A 27,596-nucleotide genomic window follows, 5' to 3' on the forward strand; every position below is an offset into this window, starting at 1 on the left:
TGAATAGTTCTAAGCATTGTATAAAAAAAGTAAATAATTTATTAATTGAATAAAAATTAGTGTGGTAAAATATCCGTATATAAATTCCGTCAATTTAAAAATGTTATTATACCAATATTTATTATTTTCTTAAAAATAAAATTTTAAAGTATTTTTAACTAAGTTGATGTATTGTTAACTCGTGACACTAATTCAATGAATGATTTTATAATCGTATTAGGTTACGACACACTACTATGTGGTTGATTTTTTTAAAATAAATTATTTTTTATAAAAGTTTGATAAACTTTTGGTTGAAATGATCAAGTTATAAATATATCGTATATTCGTATGTTCAAATCCTAATATGTGCGGGTTTTATTCTAAATTTAATTTAAGTTTTATAGATTCTATATAAATTATAAAAAAACCCACTCTAATAATACTACTTGTTACTTTTTAAATAATATATTTTATTTATTTTTGAACTAAATTGATATTAATTAAATATGTCTTTTAAGTCGCAAATGCTCAACAACTTTATAGGTAGATTCAAGTTGGCTTCACGTCTGACTTTAAAGCAAATTTGCCAATTATTTTAAAATAAATTGTAGTGTTTTATTTTTTTCCAATTTAATTTAAAATGGTAAAGAAATTAGAGTATTTATCAATAGTTTTAATTTTTAACTTTTAAAACTTTCCTATCAAATCATTTTATATAATAAAGCTGCATTCATTCAATAAAAAAAATTGATTTATCATTTCAAGTGTAGTGAAAAAACGTAAATAAAGAATAAAAACTCTAAATTAATTCAAACTTTTAAACATAATTAGAATATTTTTAACATGAACTTAAATTTTAAATTTAGAGCTAGGTCGAATAGTCCAATAGGGCTAACTCGATTTAGACCTAGCCAAAAATTTACCTCAAATTGAGCTAAAATCGATTTAAATAATAAAATATTTTTAAATTTAATTATTAAAATATTTAAAATTAATATAAAATTATATTTTAAACAATGATATGAGTTTTTGGATCAAACTAAAACAGACAAAAAAATAAATTTAAAAATGTTGTGAAAACAAAATACAATTTAATTTGATTCGATTGATTCAACTTAAATAAAATTATTTTTAATACAAATCAAAATATATAATGATAAAAGATGAGTGAATTCTCCTCGAATACGTAAAAGTTTATATTCTCAATTTTGAAGAGAGAAATTACATTAAAGTGAACTTAATTCAATATTTTATGTACCAACTCGATGGTTGCTCACAAATGCCTCAAATTATCATCCAATTTTAAATTGATTTATATTTATAATATATATTAAAGTACAAAGTTTAAAAAATAAATTAATACAAATATTAAAAACAATGTATCAATATATTATAATACCAAAAGTAATATTAATTAAATATTAAATATTAAGTATTCATGTTTTTTTATGTCATTGTTATATTTAAGGTATGACATATTAATAATTCGTTGTATATATTAACATTATATTAGACATATCACACATAGATATTACATGTATTACTCATCATCATGTTATAGTACTTGAAAGTATATATTATTGTAGTAGCGAAAGTAGTGGGGTTGGCAGGGCTCTAGCCCTAAAATAAAAAAATTTCATATAGCCTTTTTAAAATTTAAAATTTTAAATTAGTAATGATAATATTATATTTTGGTCCTCCTTTGAAATATAAAAATTTGATTTAATATTTAAAATTTATAAAGATAAAATCTATTAAAATGATGAAATTACATTTTTATATTATAAAATTACAATTTAATTTCAGCCCTTAAAAAATTATGATTGATCATCATGTGTTAGTGTAACTTTTTTCAATTTACAAATTTTATTTTGATAGGTGTGAATTTTGTTATAAACAATTATTTTAGATAAAAAGATCTTTTCGGTCTTTCTCAAATTTGAAATCGAGTAAATTGGTCTCTCTAAAAAGTCAAAGCAATTTAATCACGACCAATTTCAAAAGTGAGCAACTAATGACAATTAATTACGATGTTAATATTTTCCATCAATTGTATAGAATTTTGATTGGTTTAGTAATAAGTTTAACCTTCAAGTTTACACATTCTATTAATTTGGTCATAATTTAACAAAGTTATCCCATAACATTTGTGTAAATGTTGAGGCTGAATTTGCTATTCTTTTAGAATTAAAATCAAAATGATAAAATATGTAAACATCAAAGGCTAAAATTTTATTATACCAATCAAAATTATGTACAATTGACGGAAGACATAACGTCGTGCTTAATTATCATTGGTTGATCACTTTTAAAATTGACAGAGATTAAATTACTTTAATTTAAAAAAGAGATCAATTTACTCAATTTTAAAACCAAAAGAAACTAGATAGCCAATTATTTTAGCATCTTTAAATTTCTCAATTTTAACCCATATATTTTAATATTTCTAACTAATGTTTTTGTTTATTTTAGAACTTTGCTTCCATTTTTTAGTAAAATCAAGGTATATTTTTAGAAAATATTTTACCATCATTAAAACTTCTCCAATAATGATTTAAAATTAAAATTATTGTTAAAAGCTTTTACTACTTAAAAATATTTTTAAAATATTTGTATTTATTTATTTTATATATATATATATATAATATCCAACATTTTCAAGATTTACGTTTGAAACTCTTGTCTACTTATTTAACCTTTAAATATTTTAATATATTAAAACATTAATTTGAAATTAAAATATATATATATCAAATTAAAATTAAAAATATACATAACATGTTATGAAATAAAATAACAAAGAGACTAAAAACAAGAGAAAGAAGAAAGCAAATGAGAATAATGTATTTTATTCATCAATAAGATGTTGATAATGTTTCTCAAAAGTTTATATTTATAAACATAAAAGCATAAATAAAATAAAACTCTGCTTAAAATTACTTCTTATATTATTCATAAAATTAATTAAAAATATAAAATGATTTTAACACATTTTATTTTATATATACAATCAACCCTTACACCGTAATTGTAAGCAACTAACTATATAAATATGGAAATACTTATTTAGCATAAAATTTATTTAATTTTAATTGAACCGGTATTACTTGATTCGTGGCGTTACACTATAGATTTTAGCTAAATTGACGTTATTTGATTCGTGATATTAACTTAGTCAATCATAACTATCTATTTTATTTGATTTTTACTAAATTGATTGCTTGATTCGTGACGTAAATTCTATCGTATTACGATATATATTTTTAATCGAATCGGTGTTATTTTGATTCGTAATATTAACTTAGTCAACTTAATTATCTTTTAGATTTATATTATATTAATTTTGAAGATGTTATTTTAAGACGAAATTGGTAACTTTGTTTAAAATAAAATTACATAAAGATTGAAAATATATTAATAACGGTATTATATTATTTGGTATGAAGTTTTATTCAATTTAATTTTATCTTTAGCGGAATTGGTGTTAGGTGATTCATTGTTGTCAACTCCTTTAATATATAATTTTAATTGAATTTGTATTACTTAATTTGTGATATTTATTTAATTAAATTGCGGGCAATAAAAAGATAATTAAAATTAAAATATATATTATAAATATATATTTTCACTAAATTGATATTACTTGATTTAATGGCGTTAATGTAACCGTTTGTACGACAACTCATGTATACTTTTTTATTTTATTTTATGATTTTTAAAATTTTAATTTTTCATGAACTACATACAGGCTCTTATGCGAGTTATCACTTTAGTGCTATTAAATTTTAACAGTTCAATCAACTTTTCGTAAAAAAAATATAAAAGTTAATGACCTAGATGATAAAGAAAAAAAAATAGAGGCAACATGATGAAAAGGTTAAATTTCTTATTATATTAATAATTTAACCTAGAAAATGTAAAATTTATTCAAAATAAAATTATATGAATATCAATGATATTAATTTTTTAGTACAAAATTTTATTTGATTTTTATAGTGTTAGTACAAAATTTTATTTGAGTTCATGAACACGCACTATATGAATAATAAAATAAAAAGTAAGTTTAAATCTAAAACATAATTATCTTTTAATTTCTATTATATTGATATGTTTTTAATAATTACGAATTAACATCTAATTAATCAATAATACGAATAGTTTAAGAAATTATTTTAATAATATAATATTAAATAATATAATAAAACTATTTTAGTGGATAAATTTCACCATAATATATGTCTCAATTTATTTGTGCTTTGTGTGCAGATATATATTTTTAATGTGGTTTTAAGATAAACGGTAAATTTATTGAAAATAAAGCTATATAAATATTGAAAACATATTAATATGAATATTATACTATTTAGTTAAAAATTTTATTTAATTTTGATTCATGCATCAAACTCCTTCAAATACAATATATATAGTTTTATATGAATTGATATCAATGATAAAATTAAAAAAATTTATAAAACACAATTATCTTTTAGATTTATATTATATTAATATTTTAAAGTAATTTATATTTAATATAATATTAATTTCATAAAAATTAATAATATTGATAATTTTCAAAAGAGAATTTAATGAAATAATTGCACTAGACATCTTTTAATTATGACTCAATTCTTTTCATTAAAAAATTAAAAGAAATCATGGAAACCTAAAAGGAGATAAATAACAAAGAAAAAAAGGGTTATATCAAAAAAATTTTAACTTAGTAACTTTTTATATTAGGGCTGAATTTTTTTGTGTTCAAGTTAAGTCTGAGCTTTATAAATACTTTCATATCGAAGTTTGAATTTTTCTTTTAGTTAAGTTAATCCTTGAAAACTTCAATATAAAAATAGTTGTTAAGCTCGAGTTTCAAATAGTGATTTAAAAAGATGTCATGATCTTGGTACCCTAAAAATTTGATGAGAACAAAGAAAAAGAAAATGACAAACAAATAAACAAACCACACATGATCTCGAGACATTTTCAATTGTGTTTCCCAGAGTCACTTATCACTAAATCAGAATCAATTTTTAAATTGATCATTATATTTCAAAGCAATTTAATTGAGTTTTTAAAATATTATTATCGCATCAATCATGTCATTTTCTTAGCTTACCGTTAACGTGAGTCTTAAATGTGAGTTCAATTGATGTTGAGCATATTTAAAACACACAAATCAAATGTTAAACACATTATATCTATTATATAAACAATTTGAATTTAACGTGCTAACTAAAATATATTATATCATTAAAATCAAAATGACTTTTTTAATAAGTCAAAATACAAGAGTTAATTTGTAAATTTATCATTTTAAGGGCCACCTACCATTGGTGTCACCCTCACATTAAATCTAAGCTATAAATGTCATATATGTGAACATATTTTAAATTTGATCCACATATTTTGAATATGTACACCACGTCATATTTGAGTTGACATTTAAAATTACGCTTAACAATTAAGTTAACAAAAAGATCCGATTGATACGAGACAGATATTTTTAAATTCAATTAAAACATTTTGAAATTAATTTTAAATTTAAATATGTCATTGGTGACATATGCTATATAAATATATTAATTTTAGAAAATACTAAGGCCTTGGCTTTCAAAATTTTTCTTCTTGAAGGAAAAAAAAGAAAAAGAAAATAAAAACTGTCTTATTTGGCTCTCGAATCCCTCCCATTTTCCGCCATGGAAGCACCTTGAGAAACCCTAACTGGATCCCTTTCACGTTCTTCGCTAAGCTCAAGCAAACGGCAAATGGGTTCTCTTGTGCCTTTCCAAGACCTCAATCTCTGCCCGGAACCACCGCTACCAGCCACCGTGAACATCTCCACCTCCGCCACACCTAGCGCCACCATCAACAGGACAACCACCTTCAATTTCTTAACACCGAAGATTGAACCTAAGCAAGAGCCTTTCGACGAACCAACACCAACACAGACTATTCACCAACAAGAAAACTTTCTCTTCTCTGTTTCCAATTCTACCCCTGATTTCATCCCTAATCCCGAAACTACCCCTCCGGCTAACGCTTCCTCTTCAGCCGATGACCAAAACGCTCTCTACTCCGAATATTTCCGAATCTCCGAGCTTTTCCGCTCTGCTTTTGCTAAAAGGATACAAAAATACGGCGATGTCGAAGTACTTGACCCGGATTCTCGGGCCATCGTACCCGTACCCGAACAGTCTCAACTAACCCCCGAAACTAGCCCAACCGACGGTTCCAACCTGGAACGAGCTTTATCCGTCGTCGTTTCGCGTAAGAAGGCGGGAAGATCCAATGAGCTGGTTCGGGTTACGAATTTGGGAATCGATGACCAGAGGCATTTTCGTGACCTTGTTCGAAGAACCCGAATGATGTACGATTCCCTCCGCGTTTTAGTCATTTCGGAGGAAGAAAAGAGAACCGGACCGGGAAACGGTCGACGGGCTCGCGGAGATTTGAGGGCAGCTGCCGTCATGAGGGATCGAGAACTGTGGTTGAATCGCGATAAAAGGATAGTGGGTGCAATCCCAGGTATTGAAATTGGTGATGTATTCTTCTTTAGAATGGAGCTTTGTGTGGTGGGGTTACATGGACAAATTCAAGCTGGGATTGATACATTGCCTGCTAGCCAAAGCTCGAGCGGAGAGCCAATTGCAACTAGCATTATTATTTCCGGTGGGTACGAGGATGATGAAGATTCCGGTGACTCGATAATATATACCGGCCAAGGTGGGCAAGATAAATTTGGAAAGCAATGTATGCATCAGAAGCTTGAAGGAGGGAATTTGGCACTAGAAAGGAGTATGCATTATGGGATTGAGGTAAGAGTGATTAGAGGGTTTAAATATGAGAATCGAGTTTCGGGCAAAGTGTATGTTTATGACGGTTTATATAAGATTCTTGATTGTTGGTTTGATGTGGGAAAGTCAGGGTTTGGGGTTTACAAGTTTAGGTTGTCGAGAATTGAAGGGCAACCTGAGATGGGTAGTTCGATAATGAAGTTTGCTGAGAGTCTTAGGACTAAGCCTTTGTCTACTAGGCCAATGGGGTATTTGACTCTTGATATTTCCATGAAAAAGGAGAGAGTTCCGATCTTTCTTTATAATGATATTGATAATGATCATGATCCTATGTATTATGATTACCTTGTGAACACTGTGTTCCCTCTTAATGTATTTGGTCAAGGGAGTAATAGTACTGGATGTGATTGTGTTTCGGGGTGCACGGAAGGGTGTTTCTGTGCTATGAAGAATGGGGGTGATTTTGCTTATGATTATGGTGGAATTCTCTTGAGAGGGAAACCGGTGATATTTGAATGTGGAAACTTCTGTCAATGCCCACCATCTTGTCGGAACCGTGTTGCACAACATGGGCTTAGAAACAGATTGGAAATATTTAGGTCAAGGGAAACGGGTTGGGGAGTGAGGTCCTTGGACTTGATACAAGCAGGTGCTTTTATATGTGAATATGCAGGGGTTGTTCTCACAAGGGACCAAGCGGAAGTTTTCAAGATGAACGGTGATACTTTGATTTACCCCAATCGTTTTTCTGAACGATGGGCCGAATGGGGGGATTTGTCTAGGATATTTCCAGAGTACGTGTGTCCATCATATCCCTCAATCCCACCTTTGGATTTTGCAATGGATGTATCAAGGATGAGGAATGCTGCTTGTTATATTAGCCATAGTTCCAGTCCGAATGTGCTGGTGCAGTGTGTGTTGTATGATCACAACAACTTGATGTTCCCTCACCTTATGCTTTTTGCAATGGAGAATATCCCTCCTATGAGAGAGCTTAGCATAGATTATGGTGTAGCCGACGAATGGACTGGGAAGCTTTCTATCTGTAACTAAATATCTTAAGAGGAATATTTTGGATTTTGATGTGGTGCAGCCGGGCAGTGAGACATGATAAACTGAGGTGAGCTTAACTTCCAAGCATTTCCAATTGTATATATATTTATTTAAAATCATAATAATTTGTGGTGTGGCCTTCCTATATTTAGATATTGATTTTTGATTTTGTATTTCTCATGCTTTCTTGTAGTCTAGTTGCCTGCCATGCCTGTTTGTAGGAGCTAGGAATGTTATTCCTTTGTGCAACTTCATGGTGTATACCTCAAGTAGTCAGCCATATGCAGGAGGATGGAACATTTGGCACTTATAGTTCTAAATGAATGCAGTTGCTTATCTCCTAAGTGCATGTTTTGTTCTCCAGAGCAATGTACTTTCTTTTTTTTTTTGTAATATATATGTTGTTGTATTAGCCCACATCTTGTTTCGCCTTCCCTGTCCAACTCTACTGTTTATGTCTGCCTCAATTCTATGAATTTATTCTTTTCAATTGTTCCTGCTCGTAAATTTTAAGTGCCGTGATCAACAAAGTTGTTATTTGGTTAGTTCATTATTGGATTCTTCCTTGACTAGCCAAACAGGTCATTCGGTTTTACAAGAGTTTGTGACAAATTGATTTGTCATCTGTAAGGGAGGACTTTAGCTGAAGGTAGCCTCATAAAGTTTAAACAAAATTTGAGTGTTTAAAGCTTCAGTACTGCTTAAGAAACATAGGGTTTTATGCAACAGCCTTTTCCACCCTGAATAATGCCATTGGCAATGTGCTATTGTTACTTTGTTTTGATTCCTTGTCCTAGAATTTTTTGAATCTCTACAAAGTTATTCATAGATTAGAACAAATCTTCATCAGTTGCCTTATGAGTAAAATGCCATAGGCTTGTATCTCATGTTTATCATAAACTATCTGTTTAAAAGCCATAGGAACGTGCTTATATTCAGATCTTTTCCTGTTTACTAAGTTGATGCTATAATTAACCACATATAGTATTAGAGATTCCACATGTTCTGTTAATTTGGAAAGTGAGCTGTCGTAAAACGTCTGATACCGGGGTCTGGGAAGTATCCCATATTAGTTTTGATTCCCTTTTCTAGTTTGAAAACGATGAAGTTAATACCGCATCATATGACTGCATTATTGTCAGCTAATTCGGTTCTGGTGCTGCAGGTGGGAATTGGACAATGCCATCTAAAACTGTTTGTTGTAGCCGTATTATCATAGTAAGTTCGTTCTTTATGCCTAGTTATTCAATGAATTTCTTAAGATTTGGATCGGAAAAAAAAATCTAAAACATTTTTTTTCTCTTCCCCTCATCTGGTTCCTTGAAAATTGTGTCTCAATCATGATTTTGCCTTTGTGCTACCATGACTTACGTATTTTCTAGCATTAGGTCAGTCCCTATCGATGGTTATAAAATATGGAAATCAATGAAAGAAACTTTTGGGAGGTTATGGTTGCTACTACAATATGTTGCTGACAATGGTTTTACAATCTTTCTATTTCTGGACGTTTTTCAACATGCTTTTCTACGACCCGAAAATAGTCGCCTTCCTTGTGCTTTTGTAACAACGAAAATAGTCATTAGCCTTGTGCTTTTGTAAGATTGTACTCGTAAACTATAAACTCCAAATTTTTTATTTTTCGTTTTTAAAAATTTTCCCTTTACCCATTTGTACTTATGAGGGTCCAGAACATGGACACGTTTGTACAGGCATTGTATTGGTGTGTTTGTAGTTGAAATCTCCAATGTTTCTTTCGTTTCTAAAATATGGACTTATTGATTTATCTGCTATTATCTGATGCATTCTTGACATAGGTATTCTTAAGTTCTGTTATTAGTATTTGTACTTTATGAAAGCTGAAAATTTATTCTTTATAGTTTTATTTGATTGATTTTAGTCCAACTACTTTTTGAATTGGTTGATTTTGTAGACCTCACTTAAACAATAGCAGTAAAATTTGTTTGGCTAAATTAAATTACTAGTTTTGTATTATGCATACATAAATGTAAAATTGAATTATTCTAAATTTGTATACTTTTTAATTTTTAATTAAAATAACAAGCTGACATAACATTATACATATGTTTAACACATTAAATTTTGAAAATAGCATAAGTTAATGAATTTAGCAATTATTGTTTATATTATACTTAAGTAAAACTGTGGGATACACATCCACTTATATGGAGAATTTTTTTTTCTTATAGTTTCTATATTGATTTGCTTAGGCTTTATGAATCTGAACCTCCCCGGAAAAAAAAAAAGAGCAAATCTTTACACAAAATGGAGGGTGCTTAAGTTTGCGAGGTAACTAGCCGTTTGAGAAAACCGGATTCGGAAATCATATGATACAATTTGCTTGGGTTTTTTTATTCTTTGGTAACTAGTGTTCCATTTTTCTCCATCTCCCTTTGTCTAGCTCGTTCCATCTTCCTTTTCCGCCATTCCTCTAGAGCTGCAAATTTTGCAAATACAAGTCAATTCACAGTTTAAACCGTTTTCATGTTCAATTTAGTATTTGATTCAAGAGCTTCAAAATTTTGCAAGTACAAGTTAAATCATCGCTTAAAAGACTTAAATATTCAATTTAATAATTCAGTATCTTTTCCAAATTTAAAATTTTGCAAGTACAAGTCAAATCACCGTCTAAAGACTTCAATAGTCAATTTAATATTTTAGTATTTTTCCCAAATTTAATACATGAGTTTGACTTCAGTACTTAATTTGATATTTGACATATATGCTCTAATGCAGAAATATATGTACTTACTTGGGACATAGACTTAAGTATTAAAATGAACATTGTAGTTAAACTCAAGTACTTATTTGTTTAAAAAAAAAAACTCAAATTAAAATAACTCAAGTACCAAATTGTATAATAGAGCTAAAATCAGGTATAAAAGAATATATTAAACCTAAAAAATAGTTGACAACTAAATTCAAGTGAGAAACAGCCGGTTTACCTTTCAAGCTAGAAGCATCATTTAGGGAACGGAAGTCTTGTAGTCTTTTGGAAAGATCGACTGCGGCGGTCTGTTTCGCATCTTTCGGTTGAATTGTTTCGGGTCCGGTATATGCCTCTCGCTGAATCTCCTTAACCTATAAATACCCAAGATTCAACCATGAAGAACACCATTTTCGACGACATCAATTTGTTTAACAGGCATTTCCAGCTAATCTTAGTTTCTTACAAACGCTCAAATTGCAAGATTACATCCATTTTAAAGGACCTACATTATATCCACCGTATCCAACACATATCAAGTTCGTGTTGGACCTGTATCTACCACTCAAAATCGAGTCCGTGTGCCATAGATACCATGATAAATCAAGGGGGGCGTCGGATGTGAGTGTTAAGTACAGGTACGTACCTCACACATGTTCCCTTTAACTTTTTGGGTAAATTATAGTAGTAGTCACCCCAAGTATAATTTTTTTTCTTTTTTAGTTATATGACTATAAAAAGTTACAAAATGTTTATCCAACTATTAGTAATTTTTTTTTTTATTATTCAACTAACTTCGATTTTTGAGTGTTCCCAATTTTACATAAATCAGTTGGTGACCAAAAAGACAAAATTGAAGAGTTGGGTAACTGTTCGTAACTTTTCATAATTAGGTGACCTTTACCGTAGTTTAACCTAATTCTTTCATGTTTCTGTGTGTGCATAGAGTCTTTAAAAGGTTATATCCTAGTACTCACGTCCAATTACGTGTCGGATATAAGTAATTCAAGAAAAACGAAGAGTAGGAGCTAGATATGGACAACTCTGTATATATCACATTGCTTTGTGTTTTTTGTTGAGTTAAAGGGTAGAGACTCACTCTTTTTATCAGTTCCAAAGGTTGCATAGCAATGCGCATCTCTTCAGCTTCCTTAATGTAATCAAAGCCAACTGCATTGAAAACGTTAATCAATTCGATTTCATTAGACAACTATGTTCCCCAGATTCGGATGAGTGATTAATACGTGTATGTTTAATATTTTTAAAAAAATCATAGAGGATCATACTCGTACTTATATCCAGATATCAGAACTTAGATACAATTCACAGACACGAATGCTTTAAAGAAAAGAGTAAACTGCATCCAATATCACTAAACTATCAATAAATTTACGTTTTGGTCACTAAACTTTAAAAATTTATAAGATGATCACTGAATTATTTAAAAGTTTTCATTTAAGTCACTAAACTATTCAAAAGTTGTCACTTAAGTCATTGGATTGTTAAGTTTTTCTTTTTTTTTAAAAGTTCAGTCAGCAAATTCTAAGTGATGATTTAATGACAGATATGATAGATTATTATCCGTCGACAAGTAGAGTATACCTTAGATCCAAGTCGATATAACGGTTAATATCGAAGATTAGAAAAGAAAGTTGCTTGAATTTTGATTTGGAGAAGGAAAATAAAAACTTTTGATTAGTGCAAGCGGTGCGAATAGATAGCTATCCAATAACTTAAATATATTTTTTTGAATAATTCGATGACTAATTCAATGACTAATTTGTAACTTTTTGAAGATAAATAATTAAAACATAAACTTACTAATAATTAAGTGACTAGCGTAGTTTACACTTAAAACATGAATAGCTCAAACCCCAAGAATTGATTTTCATGTAAGTGACCAACTTGCAAGTGAAGAGTAATCTATTTTCAAAAACAATGCCAAAATGTAAATTTAAATAAGCATTGATGCAAAATGAAAACCTTAAAACTTCGAAAAAAGGTTAATAATGCAAAACGCCAAAAAAATCCCTAAATCTCATCAATCAACATCAGTAAATTCTTAACCAAATCTAGTGTCCCCAAACCCTAAACAAAATCCCAATTCACAAAACAAAACCTAGCATTTGAACATCCAAATCAAAACCCAAAAAGTCCCCAAAAAGAACAGAAGATCAAAAGCAAACTTGGAGAAATACCCATGATCCCAAATCCTCTTTCAAACACAAAAACAATATGCATAAACAACAGATTCATCAAAAACAAACAAAATCAACAACTACTCATTCTTCAAAACTCATTAAAAAATGCCCAAAATCATCAAATCAATGTTTCAAACTAAAGAAAAAAGAGGATCTGGGTTTTAAGAGGAACCTGAATTAGGTTGGTTAGAGGAAGGTCTGGTACGAGAAGAAGCAGAAGAAAGAAACCATTGAAGCAAGAATAGAGCAACTATAACATTGAAAATATTCAAAGCTATGGTCGCATTTTTGAAAGATAATCTACATCTCCATGATTGCATTATCTCCATCTTTTTTTCTCTTTTGCAGTGTTTGTTATTTGGGCTCCTTTTTAGTATTATCAGCTTCGAGCTTTATCGGGAAAAAAATGGTGTGCGTGTCACGTGCTAGCTAAAATGCTTGATTAGCGCGTGAAAGACACTGACCATATAGAAGGTTTCTAGCCTGCAATTTTGGCGGTTTGGACGTTGAACACTTAACGATAAACTATTGTCTGTCAAACTAAAACAGTGTTTTGTTTTTTTGCTATGGCCACTTACACAAAAACATTTGTGCATAGCAGTTTATGTGTGATTGTATTTTCTTGGTTTTGATTGACTTTGTGTTGGGTTAACTCCCGAAATTAGTGCAGAGATTATTTGAGAAATTAAAGCATATATATCTTGTTAGTTGGTGTTTGAGTTGTCACATCATGCCCACTGTGGTACAACTTTGTTCTTTATTATCTCGTCAAGAGCAACATTTTGTTAAGGTCGGATTTCGTGAATCTACATATATATATATATATAGCACGTGAAATTTCTATAATCTATCTTGATAGGAATAAGTGTTAAGTGCTTTTTGTATGGTCAAATTTTGTTTGGTCATCTCCATCTCATCGTGAGGGTAATTATACCCCCGAGTGACTAATTAAGATGTAAGGGTGAAGCTAAAATATTACTTAAAAGGGAGCAAAAAATAATACTAAATTGGGGTTAAAGTACAATTTTATTGCTATATTAATTTGTAATTGCATACATTCTAAAAAGACTAAATGAATAATATATCGTTGGACGCTAAGGCCATTGTCTACCTCATTGTCTTCATTTTATTAATATGAGATTTGCGTTGTACGTGTCGAGACTCGAGACTAAAAGAGGATTACCCTCACTTGTAAATACTTTTGCTTTTAGCTTTGGCAAAAGTCTCGTGTAGTTCACGTTTCACATTCTTTACGGTAAAAATGAAGCATTTTTCTTTACTACCTTTGACACTTGTTCATCATATAAATTGTCAAATATGGATTCAAAATATAATAAGTTAAAAGAATTAAATTTGAATTGAATTTTATTTTGAATCAATTTTAAAAAAAATTAAACTATTTAGTAAAAATTGACTTTAATTTCAATTAGATACACTCAATTTTGAGTTTGAGTTTTCTAATGTTTTCCAACGGAGGTGTGCCTAACAACCATACAAATAGAGTTTGGGTGATACAATGTTTTTAAGATCTTGTTGAGAGAATTTTGATTTGTTGAAAATAAGTTTTCGAAGTGTCTGTTGGAAGTTAACAAATCTCGTCAACAGATTTGCTATTAAGCTCAAAATGTTTATGTTTAATTTTATCTTTGAATTTTGTCTCCTGTATTCTCTATAAGCCAGTGAGTTTACAGAGTACGAGTCCTTTCCCCCACTGCAAATCCATAATTTGCATTTGGTGAAATTTGAATCCATTTCTTATTATATATAAGAGTTAAATTAAGTGATACCTAATTGCAAATTATAAATTTGTGGTGGACAAAGATGTTGCTACCTTGTAAATTTAATGAGGCTTTCGATAAAGGTGAAAGACAAAGTTAGGAAATAAAACAAAACATAGACAACTTAATCCTAATAACAGACCTACTAAGGTTGTCTGTCTCTCCTCGACGAACAATATTTCGAAAATTTTTTCTCAAAAAGTTAAAATTCTCTCAACAGATTTCAGAAAATCGAAGGAAAAATAAGATTCAAAGGGATCTTATAAATGGTCGCTTTTGTTTTAATACCACTTTGTAAGAATTATTATTTAATAATTACAAAAGTATCCATATTTAATTATAAAATATGTAGATATAAATAGAAAGTTTTCTCTCTAAAATATTTTAGTAAAAAATAATTTAAACTTCCAAAACCAATCAAATAAAAAAGAACCCCAAACACAAAGACAAGAAATTTTTTTTTTTATTTCTCACATTTTTTTGCTTCTTAAAATATTTAATTTTTTTTATCTTTCACTGTTATCACAAAGATAACCTTTTCACCCCATTTGTTTGTGGCGGGAAAGAAACTGAACTGAGCAGAGAAAAAAAAGCAGATTTTTTTTCCATAAAACCCTCAACCCCCCCCAAAAAAACCCTAGAAATTCCCCCAGAATCAAATCTCCTTCCAATCCCCTAATTTCCCCCGAAATTGAGAGGCAGTATAGCCACATGTACTGGTTAGCTACGCGAAACGTTGTCATTTCAATCCCCAGATGGCGTTCTCTTGCCCTTCTCCTTCGTTCCCCTCTCAACAAGCATGCTTCTTATAACCCTTCACCACTTATCCTGTAATTCTTTTCCCCTATTTTCGGTTCATTTGATTTTTTCTAATAAAAAAAAATAAATCAAGCAGCCAAAGCCTTGATAGGGAAAAGAGTAAACTTTTTATTTTTATTGTTGGTTTAGAACAAAGTAAAAACGTCACCCTTATGTAAATAGTTGAACAAGTTCAGTTCTTTGCATGGACCTGTCGTTGAAAATGCCTTTCTTGGTAACCCTTTTTAGTTCATTACCCAGTGAAGTGACATTCTCTCTTGGAACTATGTTATGAAATCTGCATTGTTAATATAATGAAAGATGAACGTTATGAAGTTTATAGTATTGCAAATTCAATCATTTTTGGTGCCGGTACACACTTTTAACTAGCTAAATTATTATGCCAGATCATATCTAAGATGACCTAACTCGAGTTATTTCGCAGAAGTTTGTGATGAAATGAAAAATGAGAAGTATTTCTGATGATAAGATTGCCCCTTTATTTGCAATTTGCTTCTTATTTTTGGAGGGTTTGCAATTGTTTCATTGGTGATATCCTAATAGGTTAATGGTTTCCCCCCCTTTAAGCTATTTGTTTATTTAGGTTTCATATTGTTCTTTTTTTTATCTAAGAGATTGTTTTGATATGTCTTGGCTATTTATTACTGTTTGGCTTTTGCTTTTGTAAATTTAGTTTTTAGTTTCTAAATTTTTCTTGACAACAGTGGGGGGCAGTTTGGGCGGATACACTGTTTCAAAGATCAGAAGACTTTGAGAGGAAACACCAGGAAATATAAGGCAGCAGATAAATCCCTAGATGATAAGGATCATTCTCACATAGTCTGGTGGAAAGAGGTGTGCCTTTTTTGTCTGCTTCGTTGAAGTTTTTGATTTGCATATATTGTATTTCTTAAGCTCTTATACTTTTCATTCTTTTGTTGCAGAGACTGGAGTTGTGCCGCAAGCCGTCCACTCTCAATTTGGTTAAGAGGCTTGTGTATAGCAATTTGCTTGGTGTGGATGCCAACCTGAAAAATGGCAGGTGCTTTCCACAATACTGTTTTTTAAATATTTCAGTTTATATAAAGTCTTATCTCTCCAATTTTCATATCTCCTTGCTACAATAAAGTTCTTTTAATGTGGAGATTAGACTTATTTCTAGTTGTTGGCTTCCCTGGTTTCTTGGATAAGTACAATGCTAGCTAGCCCCCTCCACACCCCCAGGCCCTGCTTCCCAATCTCCCCAACAGAAAAAGGGACAATAGAATTAAGAATTTATGATGCAGTAGTCTAATAATCTCTATCCTTTCTCTTAAATATAGTTAAGCATTTTAATATACAGTTCCTATTGAAGACATGTGAAATGAGTGACGCTTAAGGACTCTAAACTTAGTTTTTTTGAATAAGAATGGGAATCAAATAATATTAGTTCTCATTTGAAGATCATTGATGGATTTACGTTTTCTTTTTTTAATTCCATTGCAGTTTGAAAGTAGGAACACTAAATGCAGAGATTTTACAGTTCAAGTCAAAGTTCCCACGTGAAGTTTTGCTTTGCAGGGTATATCACAGAGTTTCTTATGTATGCCATTATTATAGTATTTTATGAATTATGATTGCTGGAAATTTTAATTTAACGTGTCTTCAGGTTGGGGATTTTTATGAGGCCCTCGGGATAGATGCTTGCATTCTTGTAGAATATGCTGGTTTGAATCCTTTTGGTGGTCTGCGTTCAGATAGCATTCCACGAGCTGGCTGTCCTGTTGTGGTACTGGACCAATCTTGCTCTGCTTGCTGTTATGCTTAAAATTTGAAATTATATTTTGCTATAAGGTTTTCTCTGTCACTTAATCCTGATCTTCTTGTTTGTCACCCATAACAAAATAGAGAAAAAGGAAAATGCAACAAAGAAAAAAAAAATTAAATAGTGCAACTTTTCAAGCAGCATTTGGTTCTTGGCTTTCCCATGGAATGTTTGATTTATTCTCTTTCTAGTCTGTGTCATCATAAATTTTTTGATAAATGATCGTTTGCAGAATCTACGACAAACTTTGGACGATCTAACGCGAAATGGTTTTTCAGTGGTGAGTACAGCGAGTGCCATGATGTTGATGCATTAATTCAAGTTTGGAGTAAAAAATGGAAGTAGATTTTGGTTTGCAATTGATTCTTTGGATTTTCTTTATGGCATACCTCTTGTAGTGTATTGTGGAGGAAGTTCAAGGTCCAACACAAGCCCGCTCTCGTAAAGGACGTTTTATATCCGGGTAATAACAGTTTAACAGCCCCTTTTAGCTTATGATGCTATTACTTTATGTTTTCTCCATTGGTGTAGATGTGATGGCCATTGCTTCGTAAAAGGTAAGTTTAGTTCATGCTGTACATAATCAGTTGAAAGGTGCCTATTCTATATGTATGTGGTTTTAAGTCATTTATTGGGGTTTTTGAAAGTCGAAAACAATTATGGTACAAAATTTGTGTATTTGTTCGGTGCATATGTAATCTAATAATTATTCCTTATGGTGTTTTTGACATTCATACCATGCTCTGACTTGCTTTTTAAGTATCCAGGCATGCTCATCCAGGTAGTCCGTATGTGTTTGGACTTGTTGGGGTTGATCATGAACTTGATTTTCCAGAGCCAATGCCTGTTGTTGGTATGAACGGTTACTTTTCATTATCTGTAATCTAGTTTCTTCGGATAATGTTCTTGAGAAAAAATATCTTGTAGTTCTCTTGCAAGCTTGTTATGGTTATATTGAATTTCCCTGAATTTCGCTAGCCCTCTATAAGTGTCATTCTTCTTTATTGGACTGCAAGTGCGCATTCTGAGAATGCCTACCATTGAATCAATTATGACTAAATATTGAGCTTGAATGCTTGTAATCTCATTCTTTCTCTTTGCCTTCAATGCTTGAATGGCTGCATACCCATGTTGAGAGAGACGCACAGTTTTGTTATTAGTGCTTTCAAGTTTTATTTATTTGATAAACTTCTGGCTCTTTAGGTATATCACGTTCTGCAAGGGGATATTGCATAACTTTTGTGTTAGAGACTATGAAGACATATTCATCAGAGGATGGTCTTACAGAAGAAGCATTGGTAACCAAGCTACGAACTTGTCGATACCATCACCTATTTCTCCATTCATCATTGAGAGACAATGCTTCAGGTTTGGTCATTCTTTTAGACATGTCATCGCAAGAATTTGCAAAAGAGGCCTTTAATCTATGTTACTCTTCACTCAAGGTGAATGTTAATAACTTGCTAAATGGATAAAAAAAGAGCATTCAAAAGGTATGTAATAAGGCTAATTGCAGTGGAGTTTTTAAATGTATAACATAAATACAGCTTAAAATCCATACGTCTGTAGAGTGTTTATAGTCATAAAAGGTTCTTGGTATCTAATTTTTCCACTAAACTCCTCTTGATGACATGTAGAAGTTATTCCCCAATTGGTTGCCATCTTTTATGTACTTTTGGGATAGGGGTTGATATTTTAGAAAGAACATTGGTTCAAATTTCTGGTCCATAGGAATTCTATTATGAAATAGAATTCATGACCACTGTTTCACAAACATTTCATCCTCAGACTCTGATAAATGGTTATTCTTCTCCTTTTATGCTAAAATATGTGGTCAGCTTTTCACTGTATTAGAGGCTGTTGCAGGAACTTCCCGTTGGGGGGAATTTGGTGCAGGAGGCCTGTTGTGGGGAGAATGCACTGCCAGGCAATTTGAATGGTTTGGAGGCGGTCCTGTCACTGAGCTACTGTACAAGGTTCACATTTGATCTAAGCAAAGCCTATACTTTAGCATATCGTACTTTTTACCAAAATTACATGTTATTGTTTATTCGACCATCTTAGGTAAAGGAGCTTTATGGGCTTGACAATGAGGTTACTTTCAGAAATGTTACTGTTCCTTCAGAAAATAGACCCCGTTCTTTAAGTCTAGGAACTGCAACACAGATTGGTTCGTTTGACTTCTTTATTTCATTCCAATATCCAATTGTCTGCTTAAAACTGAGTTCTTTAGCATTTTTCCATCCATGGGGGTTGCATTCTTCCAGGTGCCATCCCCACAGAGGGGATACCTTGTTTATTGAAGGTGTTGCTTCCACCACATTGCACTGGGCTACCTGCTCTGTAAGTGAAAACCTTTTGGTTTTTCTAACACACATACTAGTAAAGAATTTAGTAAAGATGACACGTATTTGTTCTAGTAGATCAATTTGTGCTGTGTTATTTGTTATTCATTTTTGTTGTCATTTTCTGGGGATTGATATTCATAAATGTGCATTTCTCCCTTCCATCCTATTTGATGGGGCTAATTGTGGCCATCTAACCCACTTAATATTTGACTCATTGATAACGAAACTACAGGGAGTTAACTCCTCTGTTCTATGTAAAGCGTTCAGTACATATATCATATCAGATGCACAAGGTTCTGTTTTTCATGTTCGAGATTTCTCCGTTATTATTGTGATTTAGTTTGCTTTATAAGAATTTTGTTTAATATTTTTCTTCCATGTAGTCATTTTTCTTTTAACTTTTGATGTCTAAAAGTTTGGGAGTATTTGGAGTTTAACTTAAATCTCAAATATTGATTTGTAATGGGTGACTGCCAAAACAAGTTTTTATGGATTTAACTCTAGTTGTAATTTAGATATCTTATGAGACCTGCTGGAAAAAGTAATTGCCTTCTAATTTTGTTGCTGATTCTCAGGTATATTAGAGATCTTCTTCTTAATCCTCCTTCTCATGAGATTGCATCCGCAATTCAAGGTGAGTTGTGATATGTTTTCTCATACTGATGCAACATTGGCAATTGGGTGCTAGTATATTTTGCTGATGTCCATTAGTTAAACTAGGTTGTTCCATTATAAGCTAGTTAGAATATGCAGCTTTATAGTAACTTGGCCTAATTCTAACTTGAACAATCATGTGATCTTTATATTATTTATCGAAGATTGTACTGACTATGTGTTTATTATTTTGCCAAGCAATGTTTCACTACAGATGCTTCTTCAAAGAGTATGCTGCTTAGATGACTAGAAACTGGAGATGAGCCTTGCAATAGTCTGAAATGTTTTTAATCATTTTGAATACGCATTCTACCTATATATCATATCTCTTGATTGTTTGACATGTGATACTCTGTTAATTTTATGGTACTTAAATGTTCAATTTAGGTTCTGTACTAACTTGTATTTCATGTGCAGCAACTTGCAAACTAATGAGCAGCATCAAATGCTCAATTCCTGAGTTTACTTGTGTCTCATCTGCAAAGGTTCTACTCTAATTTCTCTATTTTGTATTTTGCATTTTCCCTAATAAGAAAGTGTTATATGTTGGTTGTTTTACCCTCTCTTTTTTTTTTCTACTCATCTTACTTATCTTCAATTTTCATGTTTTTTGATTTTGTTAATTTCTTTGGTCTTTTGTATTTAATTCTTGGATTTGACCATTCTGCAGCTTGTGAAGCTACTTGAACTAAGGGAGGCCAACCATATTGAATTTTGCAGAATAAAAAATGTTGTTGATGAAATATTGCACATGCATAGAAGCATCAACCTCAGAGAAATTCTGAAATTATTGATGGATCCTGCATGGGTGGCCACAGGGCTGAAAATAGACTTTGAAACACTGGTAAGTATAGCAGTCCGTATAGGTAGGACATGAGAATGGAGCATGGCTTTTATGTTCTTCTAGATTAAATGCCTATATGTATGATTTTTGGGTCTTGATTTTTCCCAGGTTAATGAGTGCGAATGGCTTTCAGATAGAATTGGTCAAATGATTTTTCTGGATGGTGAAAGTGATCAAAAGATTAGTTCTTATGCCAATATTCCCGGTGAATTTTTTGAGGACATGGAATCTTCATGGAAAGGGCGAGTCAAGAAGATCCATATAGAAGAAGAAGTTGCCGAAGTTGAAAGGGCAGCTGAGGCCTTATCTTCAGTGGTATGTTTGCTATGAATATGGTTATGTTGGTTTTGCACTTTGTCCTTGATTGCAACACAGTTTGCTTTTTTTTCTATTTGATGACAAGACATCATGTGTTGGTTACTAACTTCATTGAGAAGGCTTATGAGTTGGAATTATTGGACTAAACTTTGATTTTTCAGTGCACATTTATGAATACATTGAAATCTGCTAGGTGCTAATTTGTTTGTTATCTTCTCCAATGTTCATTTTATACTACATGAAGTCCCCGTTATTTATTGGGTATTTAATTTTCATGTAGATAACTGAAGATTTCCTCCCCATTGTCTCAAGAATAAAAGCCACCTCAGCTCCACTTGGTGGACCAAAGGGAGAAATCTTATATGCTCGAGAACATGAAGCTGTTTGGTTTAAGGGGAAACGGTTTGCGCCAGCCGTATGGGCTGGTACTCCTGGAGAAGAACAAATTAAGCAGCTTAAGCCTGCTTTAGATTCAAAAGGTAGAAAGGTCGGAGAGGAATGGTTTACTACAATGAAAGTAGAGGACGCTTTAACGAGGTGTGCTATTAAATTTTACCAGGCTCCTTGCTAGAAGTGCTTGCATTTCTATTCTTCACCTACGTTGATTTAACTCTTCTTCTTTTTTCTTAGAGTACCTGTGTTGGGTATGAGGATATGACTGAATACATGAAAGTAGTTAAAAAGATGGAAAACGCTCATTTTGAACACATATTCATATCCAGCACTCAAATCCCAGCCCGAGTAACATAGTTCTTCACAATAGATTGATGATTATCAGAATATCTTTATTTGTGTTTCAGGTACCATGATGCCGGTGCAAAGGCAAAGGCAAGGGTTTTGGAATTGTTAAGAGGACTTTCTACCGAGTTACAAACCAAGATAAATGTCCTCGTCTTTGCTTCTATGCTGCTTGTTATTGCAAAGGCATTATTTGCTCATGTGAGGTCAGTTTTACATTTTTCATATACGTATTCCGTTATTTCTTAAGACATTCATAGCATGGTATATGGATTGAAAATTCATGGAAATAATTCCTAAAACTCTATGCCATTTGCATTTCTTTGAAGAAATTAAATATTTGTTTGATGCACCTCTACCCCATTTTCAGAGATTTGTTAGCTTTATATCAGTTTGAACAGTGTTGTATATCAAAATCTGAAACTTCTGCCTTCTATTATTCGACATTATACCCTCAAACCTGTGGTGCCCATTGTCTTAACTCTTAACTAATTAAAACATGGAACTGTTAAATTTTCTGTAATGAGATATCAATAGTTCACTGTTTCACGAAATATTACTTTTGCTAAAGGCATATATATTTTTTTCTGAAAATTTTGGAATTTCTTAGGACTTAACAGGTATTTGTTATTCTTGCCAAATATATTCTAATTATGATTTCATTGATACTTTACAGTGAGGGGAGAAGAAGGAAATGGGTTTTCCCTACACTTACAGGTTTTAGTAGTTCTAAGGTAATCTCGAAAATGTTTGTATATGGCTTGTCTTTTGGTTATGTCATCATAGTTGTTCTAGTAATATTATCTGTTATGAATGATGATAACCTGAAGCATCATTCGAGTTAATGATCAAACTACTTATGATATAGTGGGACAAGTAAACGTGCAGGATTTTATGTTACAACAAGGAATGATTATCATTCTCTACTATCATCATTTGGCATTACACATAAAGAGCTTTTTCCGTTTTATGTAATTGATGCAGAGTGGCGAATCATGTGATGAAACGAAAGGAATGAAGATAATTGGACTGACACCGTATTGGTTTGATGTGTCCGAAGGCAGTGCTGTGCTTAATACGGTTGATATGCAGTCATTGTTTCTTTTGACAGGACCAAATGGTGGTGGTAAATCAAGTTTACTTCGATCAATTTGTGCAGCTGCATTACTTGGAATATGTGGATTTATGGTTCCTGCTGAATCAGCCTTTATTCCTCAATTCGATTCGATAATGCTTCACATGAAATCATATGATAGCCCAGCTGATGGAAAAAGCTCATTTCAGGTATGTTAATAGAATTTCCCCTATAGTGGTAGCCGTCCAAGTTTTGGTCTTCCATTTTTTTGGTAAAAGTATGATGGAGGCTCCTGTACTAGGAGTCAGATTGCATTTTGGCCCCTCTACTAAAAAAAGGGCAAATTAGTCGTTGTACATTACCTCAAAAAGCAAATTGGTCTTTTCTGTTAAAAATTTCATCTGTGACTGATGGAATAATTAGACAATGATACGTGGCATGCCGTGTGTATATCATGCTAACGTACAGGGATCAGTTTTTAATGGTAGAAATAGATGAAAATTTTAACAGAAGGATCAAATTTAATATACAAAGATTAATTTGTCCATTTTTTTAGTAAAAGGGGCAAAATGTGATTCTATTCCTAGTATAAGGGCTTTCATGGTACTTTTACCCCAATTTTCTCAATCATTATTTATCATTGTAAATATAAATCGTGACATGAGTCTTACTTGGTTCTAATTTCTCAGGTAGAAATGTCAGAGATGCGATCTATTGTTAATGGAGCCACTTCAAGGAGTCTCGTGCTTATAGATGAAATTTGCCGAGGAACAGAAACAGCGAAAGGGACGTGCATTGCTGGTAGCATTGTCGAGACTCTTGATGAAATTGGGTGTCTAGGTATCATATCGACTCATTTGCATGGAGTATTTAGTCTACCACTTTCTACCAAAAACACCGTACATAAAGCAATGAGTACAGAATACATTGACGGGCAAATAATACCTACTTGGAAGTTGGTAGACGGGATCTGTAGAGAAAGCCTTGCATTTGAAACAGCAAAAGTGGAAGGACTTGCTGAGGCAATAATACAAAGAGCCGAAGAACTTTATTCGTCAGTCTATACAAAAGAAGCATCTTCTGGACTATTCAACGCACAACTTACACAGTTTGGTTCCAAAGGAGCTCAAACAAGATCGCTCAGTCATAAGCCTAAGCCAACAAACAAAATGGAAGTCTTCAAGGATGTCGAGACTGTTGTTACATTAATATGTCAGAAGAAGCTAATGGAACTCTATAAACTGAAAAATACATCGGATGTCCCTGTCTTTAACTGTGTTGCTATTGCTGCAAGGGAACAGCCGCCTCCATCAATTATCGGTGCTTCTTGCGTATATGTCATGTTCAGACCTGATAAGAAACTATACATTGGAGAGGTATGTCTCTGATCGGTTCATTGTTTTTGTTGTTGTATCTTTGAACGTAAATTTTATTACCGTGCATTTATCTTTGCCAACAGACGGATGATCTTGATGGTCGAATTCGTTCGCATCGTTCAAAGGACGGGATGGAAAATGCTTCTTTCCTATATTTCACAGTTCCAGGGAAGAGTATTGCTCGCCAACTCGAAACTCTTCTAATCAACCAACTCTTAAGTCAAGGCTTCCCGATCGCCAACTTGGCTGACGGTAAGCATCAGAATTTTGGCACATCCAGTCTCTCATTTGATGGCATAACCGTAGCCTAACGAGTTAAAATGTATATCAATACGTAATTTATATCGAAATCGACATAGAAGTGGCGGCAGCAATTTTGCCTTTGATCTCGGTTGCTCCACTTGCTTTGTACATGCATCACCCTTTTAACCAAGGGTAAAGTTTTCTAGTCATAATTTAATAGCATGTATCTATTAAGTCCATTTTGAGGTTTATATGAATCAGGTTTTCATCATTAATTGGTTAAATTCTGTTATTAGCTCCTCTACTTTATTAAAGTTGTAGATTTAGTTCTTATACTTTAATTAGATTATTTTTACTCTCTATACTTTTCGAATGATAAAATTTTAGTCTTCATTAAATGTTAATTGTTAAATTTATTAAATTCAATTATTTTCAAAATCTGATGCGGTAAAAATTTTATTATATATGTAATGTCATATTAGTTTGTTGGTTTCATATGGTGGAGCTAGAAATTTTTTTGGGGGGCGAAATTAAATTGTATATTTTTGTAATAGTAAAATGTAATTTCATCAATTTAAAAGTCTATATCTTTATAATTTTTAAAAGGTTAAATTAAATTTTTATCATTTTGGGGGCTAAAGTGTAATATTACTATTACTAATTTTAAATTTTATAAATTATAAAGGGTCTAAATTGAAAATTTATCATTTTAGGAGGGCCAAGGCCCTCGGAAAATGGGTTAACATTTGTCATAGCGTTGATATTGAAATTTCAAAACTTGAAAATATAAGATTTAGAATAATTCAATTGGAAAGCATGAGTTAAATTTACAATTATACTATAAAGACTAAAATTGATTAAATTATAGGGTTAAATCTCTAACTTTTATATAATACAAGGACTAATAGTAAAATTTAAACTTATTTTTGTCCAGTATCTATGTTTGTAAATCAATGTTATCGAATTCGGGAGTTAATATCGGATATTGATATGCCTTCGGTACTGATGTTTAATTTGCATCTGTATTACTCAAAACTTAGATGTGTCAAATATGAACATATTTAACAAATATTTAAAGAAAAACTTGGAAAAAAATAATAAAAACAAGGCTTTGGTTTTCAGCTGCGTATCCAAAGTTCCAAAATATTTACAAATCTTTGAAGTATTCCAACTGAAGGAAAAAAGAAAGAAAGGGAAAATAATAAGAAAGCTCAGTTGAGATGATGAAACTGAGTACTGGAGATATGATGAAGAAAAGTCTAAAAGAAAAATCATCCCAAGAGCCAAAAATTCTTTTGGGTCTTGGAGTTGAGGACATATCCTCCATTTTGTCCCTTTTTCTGCACTCCAACACAAGTGCATGGGCTGTTCTCAATCAAATAATCTACGGTATCTATCAGTTTCGATCCCTTCATTGATCCACTAGGTCGTTTATATCTATAAATCGAGAAATCAAAGTATTTATAATTAGTACGGATTTAGAAATTGTTGATATTTTATAGAGAAGCCCTTAAAATAGAAAATTTGCGTTTCGGACATTCTAAAATTTATAGAATTGTAAGTTAATTGTTGTAAAACTATAGTTTAGCCCTTAAAATGATAAAATTTTGATTTAATTCTTGTAGAAACTATAAAGATATAAACTAATATATTGGTGAAATTGTATTTTAACTCTAATGCAAATATATAACTTATTTGGCCCTCTAAAACAAATTTTAGCCCCTTTAAAATGGAAAAAAATTGAGTTTTAAACCTTCTAAAATTTATAGAATCACAAGTTAATAGTGGTAAAATTGTAGTTTGACTTCTTAAAATGATACAATTTTGATTTAATCATTCTAGAAACTATAAAGATATAAACTAATACATCGAAGAAGTTGTGTTTTAATTTTGATAAAAGTATATAACTTATTTGGCCCTAAAAAGAATTTCTAGCTTTGCCCGAAAATAAAAAACCTAACTCTTCTTAAAATGAAAAAATTGAGTTTAGACCTTCTAAAATTTATAATATCGTAAGTTAAATAGTAATAAAATTATAGTTTAACCTTTTAAAATGATAAAATTTTGATTTAATGATTCTAAAAATTATAAATATATAAACTAATATAATAGTGAAATTGCATTTTAATTTTCGTAAAAGTTTAAAAATAATTCTAATATGGAACTCACCCAAGAATTGCTGAAGAGAGGCTTCGTTTTTGGCCAATAATAATAAGATCAATACCAAGATCTTTAGATTTAGAAAGGATCACAGTAGCTTTATCTTTACCATCCGGATCGATTTTCTCTATACGTACAGGGATTTTGGGCTGAGCAATCTCACTTGCATATTTCATTTGATCAAGGAAATTAACATCGGTGGAACCCCAATCCGGCCCGGAAGAATTATTAGGTGTCATAGCATTAGCAGCTGAAGCAATTGTTGGCCTCTTTAAGAAAGTAGTCAATGTGTTCTTCCATGAACTAGTGTTTTCAACATGAAGAAGGATGAGTTCATCTTGTTCTAACAATGCATGAGAAAGTGCATATTGGAGGGCTGCCGCAGAATGGGGAGCCGGGTCAGCTACCACCATTACTTTTCGTGCCGGTGGAGTCACCATTAATGGCCTCAAACCAGCAAAATCGAATCGAAACCACCACTACCACCACCACAACCAGAAAGAGAGGTTTTGGGTCCAAGTGAAAAACAATGGCATGTAATACGAGGTTGTCATTTTTGGTGATGGTGATGAGCTTTTTCATGAAGTTTTACCATATTAAACAAATGGTTTGCTTTAATTTTTGTGATGGATGGCTTTCAGCTATTTTTGGGAAGGGTTTGTATTTGCTAATTTTGGTGAATCCATTAGACTTGGTCAATGCCAATAA

General features: G+C 31.7%; 4 protein-coding genes across 10 annotated transcripts; 2 read left to right on the plus strand and 2 right to left on the minus strand.

Annotated features, from left to right (window-relative positions):
• The first annotated feature begins 5,575 nt into the window (after positions 1-5,575).
• Positions 5,576-9,591, plus strand: LOC105800654 (histone-lysine N-methyltransferase family member SUVH9). Of its 7 annotated transcripts, none has more exons than XM_012631893.2 (4): positions 5,576-7,893; positions 8,020-8,196; positions 8,992-9,044; positions 9,209-9,591. In XM_012631893.2, the coding sequence occupies exon 1, from the start codon at positions 5,745-5,747 to the stop codon at positions 7,824-7,826; it is 2,082 nt and encodes a 693-aa protein (XP_012487347.1). In that variant the 5' UTR covers positions 5,576-5,744; the 3' UTR covers positions 7,827-7,893; positions 8,020-8,196; positions 8,992-9,044; positions 9,209-9,591. The 7 variants fall into 7 exon arrangements, with proteins under 7 accessions (XP_012487347.1, XP_012487346.1, XP_012487345.1 ...); XM_012631892.2 differs by having other exon boundaries at positions 9,215-9,591; XM_012631891.2 differs by having other exon boundaries at positions 8,992-9,591.
• A 508-nt stretch (positions 9,592-10,099) lies between these two features.
• LOC105800666 (uncharacterized) lies at positions 10,100-13,134 on the minus strand. The gene is made up of 4 exons (XM_012631918.2): positions 12,925-13,134; positions 11,651-11,721; positions 10,790-10,925; positions 10,100-10,281 (listed from the first exon to the last, which is right to left on the minus strand). The coding sequence occupies exons 1-4, from the start codon at positions 13,079-13,081 to the stop codon at positions 10,196-10,198; spliced, it is 450 nt and encodes a 149-aa protein (XP_012487372.1). The 5' UTR covers positions 13,082-13,134; the 3' UTR covers positions 10,100-10,195.
• A 1,970-nt stretch (positions 13,135-15,104) lies between these two features.
• Positions 15,105-25,023, plus strand: LOC105800651 (DNA mismatch repair protein MSH1, mitochondrial). The gene is made up of 22 exons (XM_012631889.2): positions 15,105-15,360; positions 16,054-16,183; positions 16,273-16,370; positions 16,814-16,889; positions 16,977-17,096; positions 17,365-17,412; positions 17,531-17,595; positions 17,900-17,985; positions 18,336-18,500; positions 18,999-19,108; positions 19,197-19,302; positions 19,400-19,475; positions 20,056-20,114; positions 20,552-20,619; positions 20,805-20,978; positions 21,087-21,293; positions 21,577-21,833; positions 22,097-22,240; positions 22,711-22,768; positions 23,019-23,318; positions 23,799-24,485; positions 24,569-25,023. Exons 1-22 carry the CDS (start codon positions 15,242-15,244, stop codon positions 24,794-24,796), a joined length of 3,381 nt encoding a protein of 1,126 aa, XP_012487343.1. The 5' UTR covers positions 15,105-15,241; the 3' UTR covers positions 24,797-25,023.
• A 755-nt stretch (positions 25,024-25,778) lies between these two features.
• Positions 25,779-27,537, minus strand: LOC105800662 (uncharacterized). The gene is made up of 2 exons (XM_012631915.2): positions 26,898-27,537; positions 25,779-26,165 (listed from the first exon to the last, which is right to left on the minus strand). The coding sequence occupies exons 1-2, from the start codon at positions 27,326-27,328 to the stop codon at positions 26,000-26,002; spliced, it is 597 nt and encodes a 198-aa protein (XP_012487369.1). The 5' UTR covers positions 27,329-27,537; the 3' UTR covers positions 25,779-25,999.
• Between the last annotated feature and the right edge of the window lie 59 nt (positions 27,538-27,596).

The sequence above is a fragment of the Gossypium raimondii genome, chromosome 9 (assembly GCF_025698545.1).
Source record: "Gossypium raimondii isolate GPD5lz chromosome 9, ASM2569854v1, whole genome shotgun sequence".
NCBI lineage: Eukaryota > Viridiplantae > Streptophyta > Magnoliopsida > Malvales > Malvaceae > Gossypium > Gossypium raimondii.

What these genes read in the sequence shown, in the direction of transcription:
- LOC105800654 (XM_012631891.2), top strand. Translation starts at nt 5,745, where the DNA reads ATGGGTTCTCTTGTGCCTTTCCAAGACCTCAATCTCTGCCCGGAACCA.
- LOC105800666 (XM_012631918.2), bottom strand. Translation starts at nt 13,081, where the DNA reads ATGGAGATAATGCAATCATGGAGATGTAGATTATCTTTCAAAAATGCG. An exon ending in CTCTAACCAACCTAATTCAG is followed by an intron (nt 11,722 to 12,924) that starts GTTCCTCTTAAA and finishes TTTTCAATGCAG; the next exon opens with TTGGCTTTGATTACATTAAG. An exon ending in TGATGCTTCTAGCTTGAAAG is followed by an intron (nt 10,282 to 10,789) that starts GTAAACCGGCTG and finishes CAAAATTTGCAG; the next exon opens with CTCTAGAGGAATGGCGGAAA.
- LOC105800651 (XM_012631889.2), top strand. Translation starts at nt 15,242, where the DNA reads ATGTACTGGTTAGCTACGCGAAACGTTGTCATTTCAATCCCCAGATGG. An exon ending in ATTGAGAGACAATGCTTCAG is followed by an intron (nt 18,501 to 18,998) that starts GTTTGGTCATTC and finishes AGGCTGTTGCAG; the next exon opens with GAACTTCCCGTTGGGGGGAA. An exon ending in GTAGAGGACGCTTTAACGAG is followed by an intron (nt 21,834 to 22,096) that starts GTGTGCTATTAA and finishes TTTGTGTTTCAG; the next exon opens with GTACCATGATGCCGGTGCAA.
- LOC105800662 (XM_012631915.2), bottom strand. Translation starts at nt 27,328, where the DNA reads ATGGTGACTCCACCGGCACGAAAAGTAATGGTGGTAGCTGACCCGGCT. An exon ending in CTCTCTTCAGCAATTCTTGG is followed by an intron (nt 26,166 to 26,897) that starts GTGAGTTCCATA and finishes CTCGATTTATAG; the next exon opens with ATATAAACGACCTAGTGGAT.